Here is a 19,849-nt window from a genome sequence, read left to right on the forward strand (position 1 = left end):
AGATATTCTGTGCCCTACTACAGTAATACTGTACATGTGCTATTCAGGTTATTTAAGACACATTAAGTTTTCTGTAAGTCGCTACAGGAGTCAGACAGCCGTGAATCTGCAAAGTCTGACCCCTGCATTCCTCACCCTGTCGTGATTAAGCCTCCCTACTCCCTCTCGCCTGCCCCTTGACCCCCAGCATATGTCCAAACAACCTCCTTAATCCTCAGAAGTGAAAAGGAAAAACCACAGAGGTCAGTCATTTGGTTAGGTGGAGTTGCATCCCTGACATGAGCAAACTTTAAAAGTTGGTAGACTTACACAAGAAAGTAAGAATGGAGGAAGCACATGAAGAAAATCTCTCTTTCTCACTGTCCTTCAACAAAAGAGAGCTGGAACATGACCCCTACACGTCTCCCTCAGTGTACCGCCTTAAGTGCTTGCCTTTCAGTCAAACCATGACTGGAGGATCTGAATACCAGACACGCATGATAAAAGCTCCCCCTCCTCCTCCAAAGCTCCTGTATGTATAGCTGTCTCCCCCTCCTGCTCACACAAACACACCAGCTGAAGCAGCGTGTTCAACCAGCCCTGAGCAGCCGTAGCTCAGAGTCACATCCAGTGGGACTTTTCCCAATAAATCCCTCCTGTAGCGTTCCTTCAAGCAAGGTGCAACCAGGTTTTCAAGACAGATGTTTCTCCTCTCCCTCGACACTGGCCATCTTCCTCTGTCATCCCTGTCACGGTCCTGCCTCTCTTTACTCTTCCCTCCCCCTCCTGGCTACACATCTGTCTCAAGAGGGAAAAATCTCTTACCTTCAGCGTCACTGCCAGGTGAGCACTCGAAAAGGATCGAGCAGGTAAAAGAAAATTGAAAGAGGAGAAGAGGTGACAAAAAAGCACATGGGTCCACATGGTTTTCTGAGCAGCAGATAATTCTCGGGGTCAAATCAAGAGTTGGAATAAGTTGGACCTGCTTTCTTCCTCTGCTGAGAAGGTGAGAGTGTTTGCACTCCACACAAGGGGGGACCTTGAGATCTCCAAATAAGGGCAGAGGAATGTAAACAAGTGAGGCGGGGCTTGAGGGTGGAGGAGGAGCCGGAGGAGGAAAAGTAACCCGACCTCTTGCCCTGTGTTAGGGGACTACCCCACCGGGGAGAGAAAGGGGGGAAAAAGAAAAGAAGAAAGGAAGAAAGAAAGAAAGAGAGGGCGGCAAAGAGAGGATCAGAGAATGAAAACAACATTCCTGCAGCTCCAGACTTCTTCACTCTGTAAAAAGACACTTTTTAATTAAAGCTATCCTTGCCTTCTACTTGGAGCTCTGGGCAATCTCCATAAAAATGCAGCAGCCGAGTTGTTTTTCTCTCACTCTTACGTGTCATGAAATTGCTTGGTGCAGAATTGTCAAAAAACAGATGTGCCATTCGCTCAATTATGGGGTTCAACCATTGTTTTTAAAACTGTTTCACCTATTGGGATTACAATGACATTAACAAACCCATGCGTGGTTAACCAAGTATGTTGCTCTGTATAAGAAAGTCAGTGAAAACTTTTATATTAGTTGGTTGTCGTGGTATGGTCAGTCCCTGAATAATCCACCAATTACAGTGCAGAGAAACCAGAACTGTTCCTCAATCTGCACTCACATCGCAGGAGGAGGTCTGGATGTGTTCAGCTCTGCAATTACCCAACCTTTCCATTCCATCTCAGTTATACAAGCCCAACCTTCCTGGATGCCAAAACCGTGAGTCGAAAGCATGATGATGATCATCATCCTTATTTTCTTCCGCCCAAACTTCTACATGAGCGATGTGTGATGAATCTCTGTGTGATGTTAAAAACAAAGGTGCAAAGAGGAATCATTTAAGCCCATTGTGGTACTTAACTACACACACAATATGACTGCAACTTTTTTATTTACAAGACAATGAACACTGCTCCTTAACTTGACTGTAACAAAAATGCAGCTCAGATGCTCTCCTGATTCTACAGACTTTTTTAAAACTGATTTGTACCTTTTGACAGGGGCTAAAGCAGTTTTTATTCTAAAAAATAGCCACAAAAATCTTCCCATGCATATTTCTCAATGCTTCATGCTATTCTCTGTGTGGATTTCCTAATCTGGATTGACTAATGAATTTGTTGTCTTCAAGCATTATTATAAACAAGAGATAATACAACGCACTGTTAGTTCTTACTAAATCAAATGTAACAGTTGACTGCATGGTCCCATTTATCAAGAGTATAAGGAACAGTTTTTCCAGGAGATTTTTTTGTCACTGTTAAGGATGGTTACTGAATCAGGTACCTAAAAACATCCTTTCGACAATGGGGAAGTGGCGATCTTCCAAGCTGGACATGAACACTGCATTGAAAGTTCATATATTGAGAAATAAATATGTAAAGTTGAAAAAACTTGCAATTTTATCATTAAACAAACTAATATCAATTACCACATAAACACACATAAAAGTACCGAAAGTTGGTACAGTTGAGTACTGATACCAATTACCAGGTAGCAGGTATCAGTACCGTTTTGTTTCAAATGTTAAACCCATCCTGGTCACTGTTAGATTATTATTGGATTATTCAAGGTTTTTTTTTTATTAGGTAAAAGGAAAATCAAAAAGCCGCAAAGTTTTACAAAACTATAATGTTTTGCCACAGAAGTGCAAAACTGAGTTTGACTAGTCAACAATTCTCATTTTAATTTGTACATTCATCTTTTCGTTAAGCAGTAGGCTGGGCTATACTGAGACTTCTTACTTTGACAGTAAACTTAAATAAACAACCTTTCTGGAAAAACAATCTTTTAAAATCCAAGTCCTCATTAACACACTGGGATAAACACACACTCTTAATAGGTGATTGCAGAAAGGCCATTGAAGTAAATTAGGTTTTCTTTTCACAGCTTTAGCACCACTGTGGCAAACACTTTTCAGACTTCCTCCTCTTGCCCATCCTCTGACTGATAAACTCTCTGCACGCTAACCAGGCCCGACAGATGACTGCTGGTAAGTAGATGTAGAATTCCAACACAGCTCTGAGTCTTCCCTCTCAGATGTAGTGTTTACATGAGAAGACAAAGCTGTAAATATCCCACATGAATGCTCTGCAATCAAGTCAGTAGGAGAAAAAAATGCTCCTTTGTTGTTCCCTTTGCATTGCTTTGATGGATTCTTCAATTTGAGTGTTGGGCTCTTTCATTTAACTCCCAAGAGTGTTCATAAAAGCTCTCTATGGACATGTTTGGGGTGTTTTAATTGAGAATGAAAAAATGAACACAGCTCATTTTCAACAAGCTGAACTTTGCTTATAAAAACACTGAATGAATACTGGGAAAGGGTGGATCTGTGTTTTAATGCTACCACCACGTCGCTCTATTCTGGGAGGTTGTTGTGAATTCTGTGGTTGAGTGCAGAGAAACAACCGCAGCTAGGACGGGACGCCCCGACAGGGTGGCTCTGAGTGTGAGCCTGTGTGTATGTGTGTATCTGTGTGTGTGTTTGTGCAGGCAGGAGTGAGTGAGGAGTGTGTGTTTGTGTGGGTTGGTTAAATCATGCCTTTTCATTTGATGAAACAACAAAATAGAAATCTCTTGAGAACTAACTGCTCTTCCCCTGAACCCAGCATTCCCTTCTCACACACAAACCTCCTCCCTTTCCTCCACACTGAAAAAAAAACTCTATTTGTCATTCCCAACATACTGCAACCTTAGAGTAAATTTAAGCTTTCATTTCCTTTCCTCACCAAAATAGAAGTCTTGTTTCCCAAGGGCCTGTGTGCCTGGATTCTAAGTCCCACTCATGAGTAATAACTTCCGTTAGCAAAGACTAAAACATAAACCAAGCTAGTGGTAACTGTGTGTGCATGTTAATGCAATCACGCTGCATTCCCTCAATAACAGAGCAAAGGACCTTTCATGCTTTGTTAAGACCCTGAGAGAAAAACATGTTTTTATGTAAAAGTAGAGGAAACTTCCCTGAAATGAACAGATCACACTCCACACACACTTCTACTATTCATTAAACAGCTACTGATGCATCTGCTCGGACAGATTAGGCAGATCTTGAAATTGTAGAAACAAAGTCTACTGAGTCATGGCAGCGTTCACACTACCTTCACCATCGCAGATGTTCTGGTAGGAGTCCCAGCGGATTAGAGGATCTGCTGTGTTGTAGTCCACAATGACATCCGCCCCATTTTGCCACCTGTCAGCACCTAGAACCAAAAATAACAGATAGTGAATCTCTGTGTTTTCGTACTGAGCAGCACAGGGAGCAGAACAAAACACAAGTTGATATTTTGTTATTGTAATGTCTTTCTTGGCTCAAGGGAGGAGAAAGAAGGAATGGGTTTAGCGAGGAATTTTGTTTACATATTTTAGATCTGGAACATTTTATAGTTTCATCTCTATTTTCATTCTATAAGGAGTATTGTATTACAAAAATATTACCATTTGCTTCACCATGAACTAAAGATAAATAATATATATCGACAAATCTAACTCAAACAAGAAAAAAAAACATTAAGTTTTATGGTCTTCTAATTGTACTTCTCTTTGGTTGAGCATTCCCCAATCTGTTAGCTAGGCTATTAAAGAGAGCTAACACCTAGCTTGTGACTAGAGGTAAAAAAGTACAAATAAAAGATTAACCTGCTTATAAGTGGTTACTGTAAACAACTGTATACAACAAACCAGATGGTAAGTGGTGACCACCAGTGTTTTGTTTTTGGCTTACTAAAGAAGTTAGCTGCTTTAAGCTTTTAGCTAAGTTATGCTAACACCCTTCCGTTCTCGTTTCATGCTTCCCCAGACCCATATGAATTAAGTCCAGCTTTTATTTTGATATTCAAGAAAGTTTCAAGAATATTTTCAAATAGTCTCAGCACATAATAGCTTGTAACTCTTCAAAGTTGTGAGAATAAGTTTTATTCATGGTTCCACTTTCACGCTGCAAAGCATAACATTCTGGTTAGATTACAGTCAATATTTTTATTGTGCTCCAGGATTTGAGCTCAGTGCTTCAGTATATTTCAGGCCAAGTATCATCAACAAAAAGTTCACCTGACAAACGTGCAGACAGAAAGACCCTGGTTTCATTCTGGGGCAGCACATGCTGTGCTTCTTTACCTCTCTGTCAGCACACACTTCACACTACATTTCCCCTCTGCAGCATTCCACATCCCCTCTCACCAGGGGGTAGAGGGGGAGGAAAAGAGAGCACGACAGAGCACGAAGGGAAAACTGAAGAAAGCTCTGTGTCTGCTTTCTCTACCACCTCTCCTTGTAGCAACAACACGAAAAGTTAGGAAACTCACCTGGGATCCTCTCCGGTCCCTCGGAAAACACCAACTCCACCTTACCATAATCTGGGAATCTGGAGTCTAGAATGAGAGCAGATGGGAATCTCATCAGTGTGTCCATTCAGAAAAGAAAAAGATGAATGGTGTCGTCTGTGACTGGCATTCTCTTTGTACACGTAACATGTTTTGGAAAACAAAATGATCAGTCTAAAAGTGCCAAGTCTAAATTAAGTGCAGACAGAGCCCTGCAGATGCTGCGTGGAGCAGAGGAGTGCACTAACAGCAGCACGTCGAGACCTGTTCTCTCGTTTTTTTCAGGTCTACCTTTGTTGGCAGTCTCCATGTCCTCCTTTTCAAACATGAGGTTGTAGCCCTGCACTGCTCCCGTGTGGAACTGCAGCCGGAAAATGACTTCACGCTCTGAAGAGATGTCACTCTTATGATAGCATTTAATCTATGAAGAAAAAATACACAAATATTGTGATTACTACATTCAATGCTGATTTAAAGGAACTTCCCAAAGGCATCTTCTTGCTTTTGATTATCTTACCATGATGTCTCCTTTTAGAAGCTGGGCAGGCTCCAGGGTGATGCATACACGATCTCTGTGGTTTGGGCCGATGTGACTAAAATAAAAGGACACAAAGTCAGTAAACACAAGCACAAATATCTTACTACAGCTCTAAATGAATGAAATAACAGTGACGCATGTGTAAGCTACTTACTAGATACCAGAAGAATACACTGCTTGCATTCCCTGATAGACCTTGATATATGGACGACATACTATGAAGAAAAAAAATACTTCAATAAATAAAAAGCTGAAAATGCATTGATTTAGTAATCTTCAGTGTCTTTTTAGTTAATAAATTCATGAGTAAGATTGTTTCCTCACATGTGATAAGTTGTTTATGAGAGATTTCAGCACCATGAAGTGATAAAAATCGAAACTGTTTTAGAGAAATTAGCTTTTGGCATGTAAACAAGTGAGTGTGAATTTCTATAGATTCAGTTTAAACCATCTTTCCTGCAACTCTGTTTCTGTAAGAGCCTCTGTTTGCCCAAGCACGCTTTAGTGTCGGAAAAAGAGAACGATATAAAGCACTGATAAGTCTCCGTCTTGTTTTCTGCTCTGGCTTTGATGTGGTTGTGTCTGGATTCTTTTATACTGTTTTGGTTGCAGCAACTGCAGTTTTATTGTGCAGTCACAGCTGTGTGTGTGGTGGTAAACAGTATGAGTTGAACCTCCAGCCACGTCGAAGTTCGGTATCCCGTGAAGGATGATGCAGTGCAGGAACAAGGGTGAGGCGTTGATCTTCATGGATCCGCTTAGGAGACTGTTTAGTATCCAAACATACCTGACAGAAAGCACGTAAGAGAAAGTCAAATTTATGCAGGACTGTGAGTCTACAAACATGAATCAATTTACAAATTATGAACTGTATTGACAGAACTGTATTGACAGAAGCCACTGTTAAAGGGGTAGTCCAAAGATTTGGAAATGTAATGAACACAGCCTGGGCATGTAAAGATTTTACAGCCCCTTGAACACTAGATCCTCTGCTGTCAGTGAGACAAAGTGATGAAATATTTCTGCAATGCGCTCTCTAGCCAAAGCTAGGCCCCACTTTAAGGAATGCATCCTTTGATGGCTCATTGTGTCACAGAAGTCATCATGGGCTCTTTTTTTAATTCAGCTGACAAAGGGATCAAACTATTTTTCCAGGCTGCAAAGGATGCATTGGGTGTATCTTTTTGGCCTAGAATATCCCTTGATTCTTTCCCTGTCAATTCACACATGTTGGCCATGTAATAAGCAATACAATATCAGAGCTTGTTTATGACATAGCTAAGTAGGTAGCTTTTGTTTTGCTGGGTGACACTGACAGGGCTGCAAGAACAGCTGTTGATAAAAATAATAATTAAAAAATCAATAAAAAAACAGGAAATCCTTTGTAGCCAAGATTGTCTTCTTTTAGAGTGACCTGAGTGGTCCTAACAGGCTACTGAGGATACTTTGAAGGCTCATAATACTGAATTGGGACCAAGGTTATCATTATTTAACTAATAAAAACAACAAAAATAAGAATTTAGAAAATGTTTTAGTGAACTAAAATAGAAATAAAACTGAGACTTTACAAAAATGGTAACTAACTAAAGCTGTATTATCAGTAGAGGTGTCCCAGTCCGATATTAATATCGGATATCGGTCCCATATCAGCAAAAAAACAAATATCGGTATCGTATCGGAATGCATCTAAAATCTCCGATATAAGCGCTTCGATATAAGCAGTCCATTCCGGACTCCGCTCCTGCTGTTTTTATTTGATTTATTTAGGTGTATTTTCTGGGTCTCCTTATTTTTTCTTTATTTTATTCAATTACTAGTATCTTTTATGTTTAATGTTAAAACTTCTGTCACCCATTGGTCAATAATAAATGGGTCAGTTTTTCCTCATACCTACTGTTGCTGACTACTGTTCTTTGTTTGAATAATATCACTTAATCAAGCCTTTTCTAACGTGACAGACTTACTACAAAATAAGTAATAAACGTATGCATGTTTAATGCTGATATCGTATCAGATTAATATCGGTATCCGCCAATACTCAATGCCGCAGTATCAGTATCGTATCGGAAGTGAAAATGTAATATCGGGACATCCCTCATTATCAGCTTACAAAACAAACTAATATAATAAAGAAAGTTTCTTTTTTTTTTGTCTTTGTCGGTGTATCTTAGACACCGACTCAGCTTTTTGTGTAGACTGTTTACAATATCATGTATATTTTTTGGCTTTGTTGTGGTTGTGACCTTTTTTTGATGACAAAATAACAGAGTGACACATCTTATTGATATATGTGTATGGCTGTTCATCTGTCCAAAGTGAGTACATTGTTGAAAATGTTATGACGTTTAGAGTTATTATGTAATAGTTTATCTGAAAATGTTGAATCACCCTCCAACAGCCACTCCATATTACAAAAAGACTAAAACTAATACTGAAACTAATAAAAGTTAACTACAACAGAACTTAAAAAAAATAATAAGAAAAGAAATCAAAACAAAACTAGCAAAACCTGTTTTAAGAACAAATTAAAACCAAACTGAAATTGAAAACAAAAAGTTAAAACGGGTTAGTTGCCAATTAAACACTCATAATGGGGAAACCAGCTGGTCTGGCTCAATCAAACAGAACAAACAGTACTTTAGGAACAACTCAGGGTCAGATGTTAAGCCTTCACAAGTTATCTGTTTAATTTGTACAGGATTAAAGAAGAGTAGGAAACAGTATTTGGGGCTTTACAGGGTTTATGTGCCTGAAAACTTCACAGATTTGACATGATTTGGGGACACCTCAGTAAATCAACGAAAACATATGAGCTCCAGAATTGTTCATCAGTTGATTTTGTTGCACAAGCTTTGTTCCCCTGTCTTTCTACTCTCCCTGAGCTATAGCTCAAAATATCTGTTCTGAAAATTAAGGACAAAACAGCTTCAAGAAAATATCACAAAACGAATCTGAGGAGTCATCAGAGTGAGCAATGTTGATTCACAGAGAGCAAGGATTTAACCACATCCCCATGGGGGTCCCATTCACATTACAAACATCCACATTGGGGAGCTTTCCAGAGAAAAACAATAACAGGAAATGCAGAGTTTTGGTGAGTCAGGGAGCTGTCTGGGAACATGGTTGTGTTTAAATGTTGGTCAACACAGGCAGCACATGGACAGACGCGTGCTGCTAGACAGAAGGGCGTGCTTTGGTTTTGGGTCTTACCGTTTCTGTGAAGGTGTCATCAGAGCTGAGACCTTATCATCATAGTATTTCCTCATGGCAAAGCGGTCCAACGCCTGATCAGCACTTTGAGGGAGACAGAGAGGCACATTAAATGCTTTATGTAATTATGACTCAGAAGAGAGATTTTTCACTACACAGCTCTATAATTGAACGGTGTTAACCCTAACTTGAATGAGGACAACACATGCACACACATGCACACACTCTAATGCATAATGGACAAGAGTGAAAGTAAGCAGAGAGACAGGGGATTCCAGCAAAGAGGAAGAGAATGCCAGCCTTAAGTAAACAAGGAGGGGGAGAGGAGGACAGAGAGAGGCCAGAGTGTGTGCACAGCTCTGCTATTCAGACAGATCTTAAACCAACAGGGGCTGCAGCCTTTTCACCACAGCTCCCTACGCTCCCCCCACTGAATCTGCTCCATTGTAAATCTGTCTCATTGTTTCCTATCTCTTCCTTTCCTATCTGTCTTTTAACATTCGCCTTACAGACTCAGTCTACCTCAGCAGGAAATGAAACCAAAGACATGTTACTGAGGCTTTCGATCAGTGTTATGGAAAACCTTCTAATTGGCATAACACCATGATGGATTCTCCTGATGTTTGCTGCATTTCTTGACTAAGCCAGGCACCGCCCTCACTCAAATTAAATGCCTGACGATAGTTACGAAATTGGGATCAGTTTTCATGATGATGAATACATTTCATGAATCTGACACTGTGGCCAGAAGCGATTACAGTAACCAACATGTTTCCAAGTTGATTCATGCAACTCAATACAGGATGATTCATTGCTTAAACCGTGCGGTTTTCTTTGAATTTCAAAGAGCTGGCCTTTTGACTCACTCTCTGAATCACCTTGACCCTAATTTAAAGAGGGGGAAATAACTCAACCGTGGTTAGGGGCTGACATTGCTTGTGGTGGACGTGATGTTTTTCTAAAATGCCGTGGGTGGTTGCTGTCAAGAGTGAGTTCTGATAAATCCTGACTTCAGAGCAGACATTTACAGTAACACGACATAAAGAAAATGTGGTATTGGTTACCTGGCTGATACGTCGGTGAAATGCACAAAGGATGAAATTATAACACCAATGCGACCCTTGCCACCCTGCAGACACAGAAGACAGGAGATAAATCATTGCAAAAAACACTTTCAGTTTCATTTTTCACTGAATTTTTTGTGTGGTCTGCAAATAGCTGTTATTTTCACCCTGAATTCTCTCAGACTTTTTCCTGACAGCTCCTTAATAAAAATTTCTACAAGAAATCTGGGTGAGCTGATGTAGCAGCTGGAAATATTGAAGAAAATTCCCTGGAAAAACTTTAAGCTTTGATGAACATCAGTTATGAAGTAACTTTGAAAAATTCTTGGTAAGGGCTTCAGACAGTTTGTAGAAAAAATGATTTCTGCACATGGAAAAAAAGGCTTTGTTTACATGCACTGATCAGGAGTATTACAACTGTAGCTGCACTGGTAACTGCCAATCAATTGACACCAATGCAGTAGATAGGGATGGGTACCTTTCACACTTGAAACGATACGGTACCGATGCCCGGTACCTGGCAATCGGTATCGGTACTCAACACCAATACCAATTTTTGGTACTTTTTTGTGTTTATGTGTTAAAAAATATCAATTTGTTCAATAATAGAATATATATTTTTTACAATTTAACAAATATATTCTTCTATATATAACCTTGAAATGCTGTGTTCATGTCCAGCATGGAACATCGCCTACTCTTCCACTCCTTCACAGTCACAAGGATACGTTTAGGTACCTAAACATGGTACCTTTTGATTTTACATGAATCGTTACCCGGTATTTGACAGAATTCAGTCGGTACCTAAAAAAGCACCTAATTCGGTACCCATCCCTAGCAGTAAATATGAGCAAACTGGAATTTTCAGATGTCAAAGGTAAGACTTTAATGTATTTCTCTCAACCTATAAAGCCACAACTATCTGCTATTAATGTCATTCAGATCTTGATAAGGATGACTTTAAAGTCAAGTTTCAGAAAAGCGAGCTGACACAGCCGTAAAATCAAATCTTTCCCCAACGCTCACCCTGCAGTGTATAACCGCCACATGTAGAGGGTCAGCATTGAGCCAGCTCTCCATGGCTTTACAGATGGTGCAGATCTTATCAAGAGGTGGAGCATGCATGTCCGGCCAGCCTGTGTCCAGTGTCTACAAAAAAACACATTAATCACTATTAACAAGCACAGTTGCAGTCTTTATAACTCCCTTTGCCTTAACAATCAATACTATGATGCAAAGAGGCAGCACAGTGTCACTTAAACTTACCTTTGGGTTCATTTTAGACAGGTCATGTCTTTTCTCGGACAGGTTGATGATCTAAAGAAGAAATAAGCAAACTGTTGTTCTGATTTGACTCAATCCCTCTTTAACACTGCTTCTTGCTTTATTCTGAATGAAACGTGAACTGTGCACCCTGAGATCAATATTCCTGTGTCAAAATCTTCTGAAAGCCTGGCAGCCCTGACATCAATACTGTTTGCACTCTTGACACTTGACTCATTTTGAGGTGGCGACAGTGCCACAGTTAGCACTGACCAGGTAATTATCCGCATGCTTGGACTTGAGCATTCGGGTGACATCCTTTAGGTTGTGGGAGTAGATCTCCTCTGAGCAACCCCGGGGGAAGGACACAGCGATGATGCGCTCTGTGATGTACGTCAGGTCCAGCTCGTATCCCTCCTCCATTTTAAATCAAGGGATCTGCTGTGGAAACATAAAGAAGCACAGTCAGAGGTCTTTCTTTCTTTCAGTTACCTCACACTGCTGTCGCTCAGAGCAGGTGACTTTGTCCGTGTCAATATTTGATGTTCAAAGTCCTGAGCTTTAGTCATTGTGACCAAGTTTCCCGCAGATATCTCTGGAGGGTGACCTCAATCGCAGATTGTAGGACAGAGGGTGTCTTGTTTGCGCTTCTTTGTGTCACAAATACTGTACAAACACTTATCTTTACTGCGAAAAGAGATACAGAGTAGTGGTTTCAGAAGATTGAACACCAACAAACTAAAAGCCACTGTCAGTCCATCGGTCAGAGCAACAATGACAAAGACAAACTTTCAAAGAACACTGGTTGAAACCAGTTGCTGTAAATCCCTGACTGATGGCGTGTCCCTGTGACCTCACGGCAATACACTTCCTGCAGCAGTGGTCAGGAGAGCTGCTCTCGCCAAAGCCACAGACACATCCCTCAATCTCTTATCTAGTCATCTCTGTGTGTTCTGCACTGGTTTACAGCCCCAGAAAGGCAGAGTGTCGGATATAACATGATGCATCACCTTGCATCAATAAGTCATTTTTTTTTCTCAAGTGAGCATGAACATTTCATGTTTTAAATCCCTCACTTCATAGGTGAATTCATGAGATTTTAAGGACACAGAAGAAGTCATGCATCATCAGCATAGAAGTTGAACTTTATTTTACAGAATCACTCATAATAGTGCAAATACTAAAACTATGTACTTCATGCTTTTTGGAATACAGAAAAGGTCAAAGAAGCAAACACTTCTTTCAGTAATTGGATCTGAAAAGTAAAAAACAGCAAATTTATTTCTGTGACTAAGTCAGGGAGCTAATGTGGCATCTTGATCAAGGTATACAATCACTCAGAAATGATGTCTTCTACAGTAATTTCTAGCTCTGCAATTACAGATTATCTGTAGGTTATTCTCCTGTTAACCAATTACTTACTATGTTTACATGGCTTGTATGTCTATTAATGCAAGGTTCACGAGCAAAAAGTCTCAGAGGGTTTTCATTTTTAGATTAACAATCCACAAGTTCAAGATACTTGGTTCCCAACAAGCTGAAACAGTTGTGTCAATTTCTACTTAACACAGTCAAACGTGACTGAAATTCTATATTACATAAATTCCATTCTGTACTATCAATATGTTAATCAGCTTGTTGTTTTAGCCGTGGTGCTATTCCAGAAAAAAAAGTATTTATAGCAAATACGTTTAAATTATGTCACTAACCAGTTTTAAATGATCCAGAATTAGGCTGTATGCTGATGACTTAATGAAATAACTGAGGTAAATGCTTCAGATTTCAGTGAGACCCATGTCCACACAGTCACCAACAGAAACACATTCCTAAGCTGCCAAAGATATCCCCATCCTTCTTCAATGACTCTAATTGTTTGTTTTGATTAAAAACAATCCACAGTGGATAATGTGTCCATCAATTAAACTCCAGTCACTGCAAGCTACAGCCCAACACTTTGAAGAGGGCCAGAGAGAAGTCATAAAGCAGGGACAGCGTGGCCACAGCTTAAACCAACCCTCTGAGTGGAATGAAAGAGGCCATGTGTGTGAAGAGGTCATCACTCGGGGAAACAGGACTGCCTGTTCTGTGAGAGTGTGTGTATGTGTGTGTTAGTAGAGGTGGTGGGATCAGAGGTCCTTTGGGATTGTTGGAACTAGCGGCGGGTTAGTCTATTCCCCCTGAGACTCTGACAAAAACTGTTGACTAATGGGAAATTAATGAACAGGTCAACCAGTACTTAGAGGCTCTGAATATCTGCAGGGTAGAGGCACAGGAAGAAGGCTCAGAAATGTTTTAGAAGTGTCAAAGTACTGCTCTAACTAGAGATGTGAGAGTGTCTAACCTATACTTAACCTCCATGTGACCTAGGGAGATTGACAAAATAATGAGCACATGTGCTTTGACCAAATGATTAAATGTCGTCATCTTTTTAATGATCCACAGAATTTCTAGTGGGTGGTGGGCCCAAATGCCCATCTTATGCTATTTCTATGCTGTGGTGCAGCCTCCAGCTACAAGCCATGGCTCTTTTCATGAACTACAGGAAGTAATAAATTCAAACATTTTAGAGAATCCAGAGAGATCTTTGTACAAAAGGACCAAGGCCAAAAACCAAAACTGCATGGTCGCAACCTTCATGCTTTTAAAATGTAAAGGTCTCTGAAGTGGATACCACAGCATGGGTTCAAAATCCATCTACATACATGATAATATATGGGTAGCTCACACAGGCAGGAAGACAACATTAATGTCAAACATAATCAGCATGTTTTAGAGCAACATAAGCTGCCATCCAGACTAACTTTTTTCAGGGAAGACCTGAAAAAAGTTGAGCTGTTGCTGCATCATTACACACAAGTTATTAAAATCAGGACCCATAAAGAGGCATCTAGATACTCTTTTCAATCAAACATAGGACTTTATGGACATACAAACCATCAAATCCAATTTTCATTAAAATTATAGATTGCATCATCCACTTTTTTGGAATTTGGGTTGTAAAAACTTTATATAGTGTTTCATATAAGTTGTGTTAGAATTCCCAGACTCTGTGATACTTTTTTTGGCAGTATTAATAAATTGTACTAATGGTTGTTTTTTGTTTTTTTGAATGTTACTTTAAATTAGATTTCATGGTTAATATGAGTTTAAATTTACCTCCAAAGGACAAGGAAAGTAGTTGCAGTGAAACATCTGAAGTTTTTGAAGAAAGGTAAATGGAAAGATCTCTTATGTCTGTATAGTATATAATCAAGCTAACCCTACTATCATTGGCAGATTAGCCATTAGCCACTTATCTTCGTTTACTGTTAAACCTTTTATTTAGTTATATATTTAAAATACATGACCCTCTACTAATGGGTTACTTCTGAATTACTTTCTCCAAGACATGCTGCAACTGACATAAAAATGTTTGTGTCTTTACATGCCACTATGCTAGAAGGCTAATGTATGAAATTAGAGCCAGGCAAGCAGTTTCCCCTGTTTCAGTTGTTGCTGTTTTTTTATAACAAGCCGACAAGCTGCCAGTAGAGCTTCATAACTTAACAAGGGACTTAACTTAACAAGATATAGATCTTGGTCAGTATAAAATACAGCCTGTTCTTGAGAATTTAAAGTAACTATCAATCATTTTATCAATTCGCCAACCTAGCTTCAATGCTAACTTAAAAAGGACAAGTGAGGTTACAGTCAATTCACATGAAACTGTAAAGATACACAAAAGTAGCACATGTACCATACAAAGTAAATAAAATTCAAAACAATGAAGTTTCCCGTCATTTGACCAAGTTCATTTCACATAAACCATTCATGCGCAACCCTGCAGCAACAACATCCTTTTCCTACTCACTTATCCAACTCATCATTCAAGCTAACAGGAGCAACTTGCCCCAGCACGCACTAAAGATAATTGGTCTTTAATTTGCACTGACTGCTTTTGTTCCTGGTTTGAGGCACAGCATTAGCTCACAAAGGCAGAATAAGCAGTGCCAAGGAACTCAAATCCCAAGCCCACCCATGGCACTGTGAGAGCCCGGCTGGTAGAGGAGTGGGGTAGCATGCAGAGAGATGGGAGAAACTGGGTTGCCAGTCCTCCTGTGAACAAGCTGCAACAGGTTTACTAAGGTCAGGATGTTGGGGGATTAGGGTGTGTCTGGCTCCCCCAGCTCCAACCCCTGCAGGTAAGAGCTTGAATGACTTGGCTGCGTGGGTGCTGTCAGCCACGTTCACACTTGCATGACCATCACTTGGGACCAGCTCCAAATGCCTATCATTCAATAACCCAGAACAACACTGAAAATAAATAAATCAGACATTCCATTTATGAGTCAAAAGATGCAGGGAGACAAAGTGGGAAGGCTGGGATGAAGCGCGTTTCTATTTCAGGAGCCACACCCTTCACCTGGCACACAGTGTACGCAATCTTCCATTTTGTATGAGCAGGTACACCACAAGATGAAAGAAGACAGCATCATGTAATACGGCCTTAAAAACAAAGAAACCGTCTCAAAACCTCCCAGTTAGCAAGACCGTAAGGGGTAAACTACGGCCTAATCATGTGAAAAGTGACCTCATGGTTGTTTTCATTTGTGAGTCTGTTATGGTGACAACAGTTGGCAAAAGCTCTGCATGCCTGTCTGTCTGTCGCAAATAATGAGACAGGCAAGCCTCGAGTTCAGCTTCAGCAACCGAATCCATTTACGGAAGAGTTTGTTTGTATGTGATTAGGCTGGTTGCTACATGCCTTCAAGCTTTCTGGCTGTATTTTCCATTAGTGGCCTCATCATGCAGATTACTCTTACATATTTGTACAAGAAAAACACAGGTGGTGACGAGTCTTGGTTGCATGAGGGAAATAAAAAACATATTTACCATCAGATTAATTCAGCAAGCCAATACACACTAAATAAATTCAAAACTTTCACGTTTATTGCCTCAGTGACTTAAATTAATCATTTCCATAAACAAACCAATAAAATGAATATTTCCATCAATTGAAGTGAATGAAAGGATTTTGCCTTCACATATGAAAGCAATCACATTTATGCTCAATGGCTTCTGTAGGCCAAAGCTCTACGTCTGACTGACGCGTTGTGGCAACAGCCTCTATTTTGAGACAGCTTAAATATTTTTGTAGGTCCATTAAACTGGAATTACGTGGGTGAAATAAAAACATAGGCGTGCAGATATACATCACTACTTGAGAGAGAAAAAAAACAACGCTGTGTTACACCTTGATGCAAACTTTATCTGGCACAGACTGCAGAGCTGGATTTCAAGGGACGATGAAGCTCAACAAAAGCAGCTACACATACTAGACATTGGATGGATTAATGATCTCCTGAGCTGTTTGTCTGCTTTAACACTTGAAGTGCCATAAATGCTTCATGACGTCTGGCTGCCTGTGGGGGGAATGCTCAGTAGAGAATGGTTGTAATTGTACTTTTAACTCCATTTTCCCTTTTGGCTTTGTTTCTGCCTTTATCTGGTACATAAAAATACTTATTCAGACCTGCTCCATCAGATTACAGGAGCTGCACAGCCAGAACAAATGTGTTTCATGCCCTTTCCTCTGGCTGCAATACCCCATTAGCATTTAGCATTCACAGCTAAAAGCCCCCTAATAACTTTGATACCATCAGCCTCACTGCTCCAAACCACCCTTTAGTCCTGCTTGGTCCATGCCTGCTTGGCATGAGCAGGGTGACATGTCCACAGTGACAAAACAGACCAGAGAGGGACCAGACCACAGTTTGTTCTGGCCTTTTCCTGCCAGGGGCTCTGACACCCATTCACTGCTGGAGAACTGAAATAAACAAAAACCATGAGAACTACTGGGGAAAAGAGCCACAGGAAGAAGAGGATGAATATTTTTAGCAGGTTTATTTACTAACCCTGGAACTCTAACATGTATTTGTCTCACAGTTTCATGAGACATTTTGAAGGGAATAAAAATGACAGCCCTGCACTTGGAGCAAATCTGCGCACCCTTAAGGCTCCTAAAGTACTCCCTAATTACCGTTTTCTATCCCAAGGTCATAGAGGAATGCGTTCCAAAATGGATTACGTTCCCACTCTCACTCCCTCTTTCTCTCTTTTTCTTTCCCCTCTTTTTTTTTTGCCATTCTTTCCCCTTTATTGCACCCAGTCTCCGTCCGTCTCCTTCTCCTTGTTTAATGGCTTACACATGTCATCCAAGTGGCTGTGGCACTGCTGTGACAAAGTAAAAAGTGCCCCAGTGCTCCGTCTCATGCTGTTAGATCACAGTGTTCTGCTTACAGTACACAAGCCCGACCCACCTGTCCAAACCGCACGATCAGGATCTCTCTTCATCACTTCTAATTGCTGCTTATTAATATCAATAAGAGAGAAAAACAAGACATTTTGGGGTCTCTGATGCTCACTTCTTTTATGTTCATATGTAAAAGGGACAGCTCTCTGTATTTTGACTTTTAGGTTTTAATTTCATTTTAGTGATCTTTTAACCAATATTCAAGTTTTCCTCTTCTCTTTGTTGATGTAGTCCTGTTAATGTTTGCTTCTTATATTCAGTCTGCTTGAGTCACTCCAGGGTGTGTTTTTATCTCAAAGGTGCTTCTTCTGTTGAGTTTGCATATGGTTCATACAACTCTGACCCCAAAATAGAGCTAACAAAAGGGATGTAATCACCACTTCAAAGATGTTTTTTCCTTTCTCACAGGGGTCTGTAATTAAAGTTAATCTTGAAAGAGTTGAGCCTGTAAAATGTTCAGAGCAACCTGCAATGTTTATGTTGCTTGAAAGGAAGTTGCGCAGGAGGGTGCAAATAAAGGTGTGTGTCTCATTTCCAAACAGGGAAAGGGACAGAGTGATATTCAGGTGAGGAGCTGCTGTGATGTAAGGACACTTGAACATGTCATCAACAATGGCTGCCTTAAAAGCATAGCCCTAAGGCTCAAAATACCACCCAGCAGCTATAGCTCAAAAGGAAAACAGTTAAAGTCTTTCATTCTGAGATTTTCTCTTACTTATCCATTAACAGAGGAGTCACTGAACAAAAAATACTTTCATTTCAAGCTCTTTTGACTACAAGGTACAACTCTTCCAAATGGCCCCATATGTTTCACATTATAGAGGTCTCAGTACACCATGCCCACAAATGCAAGGAACCCCAAATTATAGCCACTGCAGAAGACAATTCATTGAGGAAGACATTTCTAGCTACAGCAGGCTCAATAAGCTCAATATAAGCTTCAGTGAGATTTAATTAAGGGCTGTAAATGATACTCTTTCACATTAAAACGAGAGAGAAAAAAATCTCCAGATCAGTGCTTAGTCAGATTGAATGACTCCTCTGTCTACAGAGCGCTGGGGCACCAACACACACAAACATACACACACACCCAGAGCCAAAGTAAATACAGACAGCAGTGGCCTGTTTTGCACTTTGAATAAATGAGCAAACCCAATGAAATGTGACTTAGCAGAGGGCTAAAGAGAAGAGGGAACAGGGGGTATAAAGTTTGTGTGGAGGTCTAATCCTGCTTCAAGTAATGACCACCCCAGCTTCAAAACTCCCTCTGTCAATGATTGACCATTTAAAAGTTAAGAGACCTTACCTTTTAGACTAAAGAGAGTGTTTTATCCTTCTTTTCTTAATTCCCGTGTTTCCTCTTTGTCAGACAGCAGCTGAAAGAGAAGCAGTCCTGATCAAAGAGCCCGTCATACAGGCTTAATGCAGGCTGAGAGGCTCATTTTCCCCTGCTGGAATCTGCTCTCAGCTCGGTCACACTCAGCAGCTTCTGGGAGTTCACTTTTCGTTCCTTTCTTTGCCCTGTTCTGCGGTTCTGGTTTTTGAAATAATGCACGTCTTTGCCCGGTTCTTCAACTTTCTGCTGCTGCTTCTGTTGCTGCTCAGCCCCCCAGCACGGTCCACTTCCTCCAGTCCGGGGCTGCCGCTGCAGCCGCCACAAGTCCTGGCAAGGGATAGTCCTCCCACTGCGCCGTTAGGGCTGTCTCCCCTTGCTCCCTCCCCCTTTTCACTTTACCTCCCCTCTCTCTGGCCTCCTCCTCCTCCTCCCTTTGCCTCTTTCCATTTGTTCTCACCCTCTCAACCCTCACAAGCAGACGGACTTCCTCCAGCCACCCCCTGTAGACCACCCCTGAAAGTCTCACCTCCGAGGAGTCATTCAGGTAGCAGCAGAATTAGCATTTTGTGTGTATATAGTCTATTTTTGAGTGAAAGTAATGACATTAAAACATTATGGTTTAGCTGAAGTGTAATTCAGGAGTATAAATATTGACAGAAACAGGATAGAGCACCAAGACATCTTCATTTATGTAATATGGTGTGTCAATTTAGCTTAATTTGTGTAGCTAAATACGTTAGCTTAAACATGCGCAGAATGTTTTAGCTCATAACTCCAGCAAAGGTGTTCACTTCAAATAAGTAGTATAATAGTGCGCC

The 19,849-nt window shown here is 40.5% G+C and overlaps 1 protein-coding gene across 2 annotated transcripts in view; it reads right to left on the reverse strand.

The window, feature by feature from the left end:
* tns3 (tensin 3) overlaps positions 1-19,465 on the reverse strand; it is a 36,693-nt gene extending 17,228 nt beyond the window's left edge. The window contains exons 1-12 of one of the 2 annotated variants that reach the window (XM_074688467.1): positions 19,002-19,465; positions 11,677-11,841; positions 11,407-11,457; positions 11,167-11,289; positions 10,141-10,205; positions 9,077-9,160; positions 6,541-6,653; positions 6,021-6,081; positions 5,846-5,921; positions 5,620-5,749; positions 5,311-5,376; positions 4,108-4,209 (exon numbers count right to left, since the gene is read on the reverse strand). In XM_074688467.1, coding sequence (XP_074544568.1) covers positions 4,108-4,209; positions 5,311-5,376; positions 5,620-5,749; positions 5,846-5,921; positions 6,021-6,081; positions 6,541-6,653; positions 9,077-9,160; positions 10,141-10,205; positions 11,167-11,289; positions 11,407-11,457; positions 11,677-11,826 — 1,021 coding nt within the window. In that variant the 5' untranslated portion in view covers positions 11,827-11,841; positions 19,002-19,465. Of the gene's footprint in view, positions 1-4,107; positions 4,210-5,310; positions 5,377-5,619; positions 5,750-5,845; positions 5,922-6,020; positions 6,082-6,540; positions 6,654-9,076; positions 9,161-10,140; positions 10,206-11,166; positions 11,290-11,406; positions 11,458-11,676; positions 11,845-19,001 lie in introns of both variants that reach the window. The other variant, XM_074688466.1, reaches the window with a different exon arrangement.
* Between the last annotated feature and the right edge of the window lie 384 nt (positions 19,466-19,849).

Source organism: Halichoeres trimaculatus, unplaced genomic scaffold (assembly GCF_033239565.1).
Source record: "Halichoeres trimaculatus isolate MK-OKI-2021-1 unplaced genomic scaffold, fHalTri1.1 fHalTri1_scaffold_15, whole genome shotgun sequence".
NCBI lineage: Eukaryota > Metazoa > Chordata > Actinopteri > Labriformes > Labridae > Halichoeres > Halichoeres trimaculatus.